The sequence below is a fragment of the Trichomycterus rosablanca genome, chromosome 3 (genome assembly GCF_030014385.1).
Source record: "Trichomycterus rosablanca isolate fTriRos1 chromosome 3, fTriRos1.hap1, whole genome shotgun sequence".
NCBI lineage: Eukaryota > Metazoa > Chordata > Actinopteri > Siluriformes > Trichomycteridae > Trichomycterus > Trichomycterus rosablanca.
In genome coordinates this window covers 10,143,699-10,154,333 of record NC_085990.1, presented here as the reverse complement: position 1 = coordinate 10,154,333, position 10,635 = coordinate 10,143,699, and the positions used below count along the sequence as shown (strand labels likewise).

The 10,635-nt window shown below is 37.7% G+C and overlaps 1 protein-coding gene across 1 annotated transcript; it reads right to left on the bottom strand.

Moving 5' to 3' along the window:
• Positions 1-1,616: 1,616 nt before the first annotated feature.
• Positions 1,617-10,405, bottom strand: colec10 (collectin sub-family member 10 (C-type lectin)). The gene is made up of 6 exons (XM_062991817.1): positions 10,269-10,405; positions 9,581-9,652; positions 6,074-6,145; positions 2,635-2,688; positions 2,193-2,288; positions 1,617-2,048 (listed from the first exon to the last, which is right to left on the bottom strand). Exons 1-6 carry the CDS (start codon positions 10,381-10,383, stop codon positions 1,705-1,707), a joined length of 753 nt encoding a protein of 250 aa, XP_062847887.1. The 5' UTR covers positions 10,384-10,405; the 3' UTR covers positions 1,617-1,704.
• Between the last annotated feature and the right edge of the window lie 230 nt (positions 10,406-10,635).

Genomic DNA, 10,635 nt, shown 5'->3' with positions numbered 1-10,635 from the left:
TATCAGGCCAGATTTCAAGTACAACAGAAAATTAATATAGATGAATGATAAATGAGTCAGACAGTAAATGCATTAATCTGGTAAATCATCAACCCGTTTCCTTTCAGTAAACAACAACTTAACCACATCAAAGGGCAGAAAATGTAACAAGGCATTTACCTGATTTCATGTTTATATAAATAATCTTTTTTGTGCTGATTTATTTTTTATAAATGTTTTTCAGCCATGGTTCTACTACTGACATTTGATTTGTAATGATTTGAACATTACGCTAACAGCATGGCTGGGATAAATAGCACTAGTTACAAGCTGTGGTGCAGGTTTATGGTAGTGATTAATGGTATCTGTCAAATCATGGTAAAGCGTCAATTGTTTAAAGCATGTTTCGTAGAAAACCAATATAAAAACATGCTGTTTAACAGAAGTCATATGTATTTGTTTAGGGATGTTTATTTGGTTACGCTAGCCCACTACAACTGGGATCCAGGGTTGAAATTCTCAGTGGTGCTATCAGTCGGTCAAGCTTCTACATACAGACATGTCTGAATGTAGTTGAGTGGCCAGGCTGAGGCACCATGATGGATTAAAGCTTTATGTTACTGCATTATGTGTTTGTTGACAAGATGCCAAAGTGCAATGAGCAGAAGAAAGCATGATAGCAATTTATTATTTTTTAACTCTTGACCTTTAATAAAATAGAATAAAAGCTTAAAGTTTCCCACAGATTTGTATATCTGGGTCTCGTCCATACCCCCTTCAGACATAGCCAATCATGTCTGTGAGTAGTCACCTGACCAGTCAGTAGCACTGATGGGAATTTAAGCCCTGGATGCCCCAATTTACAATCTATTATTAGAATTATGTTTGTCGCCTTTCTATTTAACAAATCACATGTTTACGGCTCAGAAAGTGAATCATGGGAAGATATTTCCTTGTTAGCACTAATAAATCACATTTATACTAGAACTGATCACTTTTTCTTCACACTCAGGAGTGACAGAAACTTATATTCCATTTTCTTTCCTGTTTTGTTTCAGTGCTGCAGTACTGCATGCCAGGCGGCTCGGTGGGTAGCACTGTCGCCTCACAGCAAGAAGGTCCTGGGTTCAATCCCCAGACGGGTGGTCCGGGTCCTTTCTGTGCAGAGTTTGCATGTTCTCCCCGTGTCTGTGTGGGTTTCCTCCAGGAGCTCCGGTTTCCTCCCATAGTCCAAAAACATGCAGTCAGGTTAATTGGAGACAATGAATTGCCCTATAGGTGAATAGGTGTGTGTATGTGTGTCTGCCCTGCGATGGACTGGCGCCCTGTCCAGGGTTTTACTGTGTGCCTTGCGCCCATTGAAAAGCTGGGATAGGCTCCAGCACCCCCCGTGACCCTGATTGGATAAGCGGTTAAGAAAGTGAGTCCTGCATGCCACCAAAATGAGCTTGTGTTTTCTGGAAAGGAAAGTATGTAGAACTGCACTTTTGGCTGTGTTGATTTAGTGGTAAAAATATGCTGAACATATTGTTAAATTTGTTATTTTATTTATTTTACTGCAGTACAATGTTTATTCTTATTGTGCTTGAATGTGAACTTTATGTGCTCTTATAATATAAAAAAAATTATATACAATGTAAAGATAAAAAACCTTTATTTATCAATCAATGAAACAATATAAGACTAAAACAGTAGAAATCCCCACCCCATAAAAAATCTTCCACATTATTTATTTTTGTTAAACTCGCAGATGTAATATTTTGCAACGTCACACTCCACCTGACTCAGTGCTCCGTTAGATGCCATCTGTGCACAGCTGGTTCCTAAAGCTGTAGCATTTTTTACAAGTGACTCTTCTCCTCCCTCCTGTGCCAGTGGTCTTCCCACAAGCACTTGGGTGAGACCAGCATCGCTGATGTAGTTGCCCAGCAGTGCAGTAGCATTTTCACTCTCGGGCATTGCCAGCGTTCCTCCTCTCAGCCTGCAGTTCATCAGAGCATCACGGTATTTTCTCTCCTCCTTCACCAGCAGGAACAACCTCTCCTCTGTCTCTTTAACTCCCAAAACAACTGAGGAAAAAATGCTGTCAGATTATTTTTACTCTACTGTTGGGTTCTCTGGACTAAACAGTTGATTAGCAATTTAATTAATTGATGACTGGCATTATTTATTTTATCGATAGCATCTGTTTCAACTTTGTAGTACCTGCTTACCATGTTTAACAAACTTTACAGCACTTTTCAGTTTGCTTATGTTGATGTCCATTTGTCCAACAACCCTCCTGTACCTTCCACAGTCACACGTCGAGCCTGTCACACATCAATCATTCATTATTCATCATTCTTACAGAGCGAGTCAAAAGATCTGAGCCAGCAACCAAGCAGCCAGCTTAAAACATTATGTGTGATTTCAACTAAAACAAAAGCGCACAAAACAAAATACAGTCCTCAAAAAGAATAATGACCAGTGTAATGTGGCCACTTGGGTGGCGCAGCGGTCTATTACACTAGCCCACCAATGCTGAGACCCAGGTTCAAAACTCAGCAAAGCTAATGGCGAACTGACTGTGTCTTTATACAACATGATAACTGGAATAAAATACTATTTGGACTGTTTAAATTATAAAATGTTTAAAAACATATGGTTCAGGTTTACCTGGTTTGCCCTTCAAACCTGAGGGCCCAGTCATTCCATGTTCTCCTTTCTGCCCTGTAAAACAGTCTTGTGTATTATACAACATAATATATTCACTTTTTCACAGGTACATACAGTCTACCTTTTCTAATCTCTATATTGGTGCACTTGAAGTTATACAGTATGCAAATTAAACATTTGCTGCAATGCAAAACTGATCACCCTTCTTTCCATATCCTGTCCATGCAAGAACACAACTGAATAGATATTATTTAAATGGTGGACATTTCTTGGCACAACAGTGATACTTCTGTGGTAGGGTGTGGTACTGCATCGTTGCTTACACCATGTGTGTTGTAAGCTAAGGTAGGCAATGAAAATAAGAAGTACAACAAAAAATTGTTTGTAAAATTTAATATCAGCCAGTTCAGTGGCTTCAGTTTGGTCAGTGGTGGTTCTTAAGTCGTTACCTTTTAAAACATGGTGCAAATCTAGTAAAATTATGTTTAAATGGGATTTTATATGAAGAAATGCCCACTAGATGGAAGCAGTGGATTAAAGCAGCAATGTTTAGCATGGTAGCATGGTGTTTCTCTTTGCTGTCTTACTTTCAGCGAGTCTGTTTTCTCTCTGAGAGTAAGAACTAATGAAACACGATGCACACAATACCCAAAATGGTTCAAGGACACAGTTAGAACTGAAGGCTGTCTGAGAGCTGACTGCTGTTTTCTGGTTAAGCAAGCATTAATGTGAAAATGACACTCCAGACATGTCTTGGCTGAAAGACTACATTTGAGAAAAGTGGAAAATTATCTTAAATCTAGTCAATCAGCCAGGCCCTGTTTGCTGTCCAATGTGTCTTTTTTGTTCTCTGGTTGAGCTACAGCACTAGCTTAGATCATATTTAAGAAAAAATATGACTATTTCTTAATCACACTGCATGCCAAAAACATTTGTCCAGAATTACAATGTCTGACCAGCTCATACCATAAAGGTTTGTACTAGAGAGGTTTTTCTTCCTTCCATGAGTTTTTGATATCTTTGTACATTTTTAAATAAGACTTTGCCTTACATTGTTAGAAACCAAATTACGCTAGCCCACCACCTCTGATTTTAGGGTTCGAATCTCGAATCAGCCAGCCAGGCATCTACAAAGACATGATTGGCTATGTCTGGGGGTGGAGAGAGTGTTTCCCAGTGAAATTGGGCCTACAGTGAACCTGACCAGGATAAAGTGGTTGATAAAAAAGAGAATATATTAAAGACTTTTAAGGCCAGGTGGATGATGAAAGAACTTTCCGGAATCAGAACTTCTTTTTTTCTTTTTGAAATCTAATCATTAGCTAGCATGTGTGCCAAGTTCAGTGAAATCAAACATTAGCACTGCTATGAACCATTTGTTTTTACTTATTAAATACTTGACAACCATCTTATTAACTGATCTGTTTCAAATAAACTGGTAGGGATGAATAATACATGTAGTAAGTGAGTGTATGTGGTGGGAAGAACTTCTCAAAAGTATCACAATTTGAATTTTAAACCTTACAAAAGGTTTTCAGCTATTTTGCTTGGGAGGGAGCATGACTTACATACTGACAGTTAAACTTCAGGATTTACTATTTGGTACACTTGTACTTTGCACTTGTAAATAAATACATTAAGAGTTAAACAGTGCATTCACAATATAGAATAAAATGACTTTGAAGGAATCCTGCAAAACAGCCCAACGCAAATCATTAAAAAAACTATTTGATTTTTGTTTTTAATGTTAATCTTTTTATTATATTTTTAGATTTTGGGCATTACAGTCATTCACGCTTCATGCACTGGAGCATATTCTGTAATGTAATCTAATGTACATTTACATTTTCAGCATTTAGCAGACGCTTTTATTCAAAGCGACTTACACAATGAGCAATTGAGGGTTAAGGGCCTTGCTCAGGGACCCAACAGTGGCAACTTGGTGGTGGTGGGGCTTGAACCGGCAACCTTCTGTTTACTAGTCCAGTACCTTAACCACTGAGCTATCACTGGCCCTGTATATAACATTCTATATATATAACATGTATATAACATTCTAGGATTATATTCTTCTTTATATGTCTCTTCATCTTGCAGTTGGGTATTAGAATTTTACAAGCTAAAGTTGGGCAGTTGTAGCCTAGCGGTTAAGGTACTGGACTAGTAAGCAGGGGGTTGCTGGTTCAAACCCCACCACTGCCAGGTTGCCACTGCTGGGCCCTTGAGCAAGGCCCTTAACCCTTAGACTGTATACTGCAAGTCGCTTTGGATAAAAGCGTCTGCTAAATGTAAATGTAAAAGTGATGGTCATTCAGTGATATACAAATGCTGGGTGCACGCAGCTCATTTATCACACAGCTCCTTACATCATGATTTATATTCATTCTTTTACATTTTTTGTGCCTTTCTATTTTTTTTAAACCTTAATCAAGTGTGAAAAGTTTTTGTGATGTTTGGCTGTTCACTCGAGTTTCTGGCTTTTACGTTCCATGATCATTTTCACATTTGAGTAAAAAACTTGGATAAAAAAACCCATGAGGCGTAATTTTATCCTACTGTCTTATTCGATAATGAGAAAACCAAGCACCTACAAAACCGCTGTGTAAGTGCTAAAAAGCAGAGCTATAAGTGATGTTTTAGAATGTGGGTGTGTATAAACAAACACTTTCTTAGACTAAACATTATTCATTACTACTGTGTGTTATGCAGTTAGTAAAGTTGACATCCAGCTGATTAATATGTGTTTAAATAAGTTAGACTGATGTTCTCTAGATCCTGTTTTCCACCAGGAGACTCATTTTTTTGCAAAGTGTGTGGTTGACACAATGTAGGGTCCTACAGAAGTTAAGTGTTTACATTAGGTGCATAGAAAGTGTATGCACTTAGTATTTAGGGGTTCATCTTAGAGTCACAGTGAAGATTTGGCTTTATGGTTTCTAATTAGAACTATGGTTAGGATTAAGGGCTGGTCTTTCTGCAAAGATCTTGTGATTGAAGAATCTGTTTATACCAGAACTGAGATTGTGCCCTCTTGTGCAATCATCCCACTTCTTTACCTGTCTCATCTCTTAAAAGCTAATTATAGCTCACTGTTGATACTGTAAAGCTGTTATTGGAATTCATTTCAAAGAAAGTTAACATTCTGCTCGAGCCAACAGGCAATCATGCTCTATTCAGCTCCCAAGTATTCCTAGCCATTAAACCTTTTATTGAGATCAGGTGTTGGTGAGTGTCTAAAAAAAGTGAATCCCCAGACCGATCTGTTAAAAAAGAGCAGGGATGAATAATACAATTAATAAAGAACTGGCAAAGTATGGGCCTGTGATGAAAAGAATTCCTATTATTGAACATCACAATATTTCCCAAGTACAACTAATTTGCTCACAACAGTACATCACATTATTCAAATACAAATGACCTCTGGATCAAGCTTGGTCACCTTGTTCTCCTTCAGGGCCAGTTTTACCTAATCGACCAGAATCCCCCTTCTGTCCCATTTCTCCTGTTAAGCCTGCAAGAAAGAACATGAGGTTATCAGTAGACCTTTAGCCAAATAGCTGACAAATAGCTGGAGTTGGTCTAAACAGCCTTGAGTCCTAGTTTACTGTATTTAATGTGTGACTGCCTTAAAATGTAATCTAACTCTTTGGTATTAGTAACTAGCTTAGTGACTGGGATTCAGGTTTAATCTGTGCTTTTGGTGCAAAGCATGATGATTTATTAATTAATTAAAGCATATTGGTTGCTCATAGCCAGTTGCAGATGTTAATCATGGCTATTTTGCATAAAATAATTTGCTTCCATTAATCACCAGCAACATAATAATAATAATAATAATACATTTTATTTATATAGCGCTTTTCAAGATACTCAAAGACGCTTTACATAAGACAAATAATCAAAACAAATACGTACATACACCATACAAATCATAGTACAAAATCAAAATAGTACATCAACATCAAGAATAATTAAGATAAAAACAAAGAGAGCAGCATAAGACAGTTCATTAAAAATTAGCTAAATTATGAGAGAGAACAACAAATATAGAACAATTTCTTAAAATTAGACAGAAACAGGACAGATTTACATGCAATCAGGAAACTGAAAACTTTACAAGTTTTAGGATCTAGGACTTCACATTTCTGTCGTGATCTAAGTATAAAAACTATTAAAAAGAATAGCCAATAAAAAGTCTTCCCAACTAGTAATGCAAGTAGTGCTAACTTGTGGTCGGGTTTAGCAAGATTTACATTAATCCAGACATTAAAAAGTTTTTAAGCAGCTCTTGTTCATGCATTTCCTTTAAGAAAAAAAGAAATCCAATCAAATATGCTGTGTTGTTAGTCTATACTGTCTATAGTCTATATAGACACCAACCTGTAGCCACTGTGATCATTTAGCCATGCCAATAAGCAACAATCTGATTGAGTAAAGCTAGATAATCCACCAAATACAAGCTCTTCCAAATTAGTCAATCATAAACATATAATAGAACTTTAATTTCTATTGATTAACTGTAGCCAGTGATGAGACCCTGATTACACTGGAGGCTCTTAAGGCTGTAATGTAGGTTAGTTTGTGCATGAAGTCTCAATCTTTTTAAGGCTACTACTTAATGGTGAAATGTTTAAGGAGTTTACTGTTTGTTAATTATTTGTAAAAGCAGGAAGCAAGCTCAATGTTTTAAATTATATTTGTCTTTAAACACCCCACCGCAACACATCAAACATTTAAATTTTTCACTTTTGGAGGTGCAATAGTAAAGGAATGCTTGTATTTGAACTGGGATAAGCATTTCCTAAGCTAAGAAAGAGGATTACTGTAAGATCTCCTATGGTTTGACCAGCTTAAATGTCTCCAATTCCATAATTGTTTCTTTACAGATTCCATCAGTTGTGATTTGGAACAGACAGCTTTTGGAAATGTATTCTGTTGCACTGTATTGCTCGTAGCAGAATGATATTTCCTGTAAAGTAGTTACTGACATGTTCTGTTTAGTATCACTAAACATGAATGCAAAGTTGTATGGCAGATATTTTTGACCTTAATACTATTGTGGTTGTAAGTGAAAAAGCAGGCCAGTGTTTCTCTTTCTCATCTTCAGACCCTTCTCAGACTTTCATTTTTTGGTCTCATTTTCCCCTCTCTGTTTCTCTGACGTGTATTTTTGGGGAGAAAGGGGGCCTTGGCCACAATTAACATGTCTGTCTACCTCTGACGTTACTTTCCTTAAGTGGTTTGGCAAGCCTGAGTGCCAGCTAGCTTGTGCCTGTGCCCAGTTGCGGGCAGACACATCAAACAGCAGACTCTAGGTAACACAGTTTGCTTCAGGCTCAGAGGAGACCAGTGTGGAGATTTGGTCATTTCTTTTCTACCAAAAATGTTTCTATAGCAGTTTAGGAGAATCGTTTCAGAGAAGCTATTACACTGTCATTACACGTGTCTCATTTATTCCAATGTTTTACCGGTATGACAGATAAAATAATGTATTATTAACTTATAATTTTATTTTGATAATATTTTTGGCAAAAGGTATTGTTTATGGGACAATGCCAAGCTATAACGCAGTGGCTTGTTTTTTTTTTTTTTTTTTTTTTTACAAAATCCTGCCTTGTGTGAAATGGATTAAATTCTTTAATTCTTTTTTCCCCATCTGCTCCCAGTATACTCATCTCAGATTCCATCTCTAGCTAATAGTCGTCCTTGCTATTGTATGTTTAGGGCAGGCAGCCTAAATGTTGTTTTTTTCATTTGTTTAAATAGAAAATTCCTTCAGTTTTAATTCACCCCAAAACTGCACATTACACAAACTACAGTGGATACAGACTTAGAGTGGCCTGGCTCGCAATAGACATTCTAAGCTCTGCGCAGGCCACTAGAGTTCCTTCACACCAAATTTACCAAACCATGTCTTTATGGAGGCACAAAAAACTGAAAGAGGAAAAATGTCCAAAACTGAGTACAGAATTGAGACCATGGACCAAGTGAAGAAACATCTTTACACCTTTACAAACACTCCCATTGCAAAATTAAAATAGTGAGACAGATGATACACAGATGACACAAGACACATCTACTCTCTCAGATTGAGACAAGAGTTTGCATTTTCTAACTAACAAAAACTACTGCATGTGTCATTTTAAATTTTAGTACTTGATAAATCATTCCTATCTCTGTCCTGCTTTTCACCTGCTGGTAGGATTAAGGTGCAAAAATTATATTATGATTGTCAAACCAAATTTGGCCCTGTCAGTCTGAAACATGGGTGTATGTGTTGTTCTGCTTGGCATGTGGATTTCAAGTAGATCCACTTTGGTTCGAATAAAACAATCCAAAATATGAATCGCCTGCTTCCTGTCTGAACAGCACCTTTATACTTTTGTTTATATTTAAATGCAGGTGTCCAAAAACATATAAAATACATAAACCTGCCCTACGGGTTTCAAACTTAGCATGTGTGGGGCTTGAGCCCACAACCTTCTGGTAAATAGTCAAATATCATAACCACTGAGCCACTATCGCCTGCAGAGTCCTGACCTTAGCCTCACTGAGCAGCTTTTGAATAAACTGAAACATCAGTTGAGGCTTTCTTGACCAACATCAGTGCCCAGCTTTACAAATCCTCTTTTAACTGAATGGGCTCAAATTCCCACAGACATACTTCAAGACTTGTGAGAAACCTTCTCAGAAGAGTGGCTGTTGTTATAGCTGAAAAGATCACATAGAGGTCACCCTCTTTTAATACCATTGGTCTTGGAACTGAGATGTCCAACAAGCTCATGGTCAGGTGTCCAAACACTTTTGTATAAAGGATGAAGTGCCAAATGGTGTATAAACTAGATACAGCCTTGTGAAGCTTGTGTATAGCTAGCTTTTGAACAACTTCCCCTTAATCTCTTAATGATTTACTTGGTCTAACAGCAAGGCAAAACGTTAAACTGACCTGTTTCTCCAAGCGGCCCGGTTTTCCCTATTCGTCCCCCGTCACCTGTGTCTCCCACCTCACCCTGGTCACCTGTCACAAAGAGAGATGTGAAAGCTAGTCATCCGTAATTACATTAGGGTAACGACACAACTGTCTGAAATGGGTCGTACCCAAACAAACGCCTGCATCTTGTTGCAGCTGTTTAAATACAGATGGTCATTTGATCTGAGGCTGAGTTTGCCACCTCTGCCACCATGCAAAACTGAAGAAAATCTGTATGGACAGCGACAATCTTGTGAAACTGGAATAACAACTTGCCAAAGAAGCCTGGAGTTGGTTTCACATGGTTGTTTTTGCTGAGATGGCGAGGCTGGAAATGACGGAATGAGGCTTTAATAAAGTGTGCTGTAGGGATTGCCAGCAGGGTTGCTGTTATATGAGCTACAGTAGCAGCAAGCGGTGGGCCAGTGGTATTGGCCAGAAACAACGTACAAAGATGCATGACTGTAATGTGATTTCTTTTATCTGTAACTATCTGTAACTAAGTAGGGGAAATATTTAAAAATTATACAAGATTTATTCAACACTGCTTGAAAAATACAGCTAACAGTTTAGCCTGCTAACTCATCCTTAGCAGGCAGTTCGGAGGAACTAAAGATGTCTTCGCATTTCTTTCACTTATGATTACAATGAAATCAATAAATACCTTTAGATCCAGGTATGATGGTGTTGGAACAAACATCCAAGGCAAATCCAGACGAAACACAGCAAAGAATTAGAAATAGAAATGCTCTCTTCCTGAAGAACTCATGTCCACTCATGGCTGCAACTGTAGAAAGCAACACAGTGGTCCAGTGAATGAGGTTGAACCTTAGCTTCCAGTTTGTTTACCAGACCTTATCACTTCACTGTCAAGCTGTCAAACAACACTGTCCAGAGCACACCAGTTTCTTCAACTCTTCACAAGTTAAAGAATGTGCATCTGGGTCATTTTATTTAGGTCAATACAATTAAAAAATGTGGATAATGGAAAGTTCAATATTGAAAATGTATTGTTATTAGTTGCTTTGCTA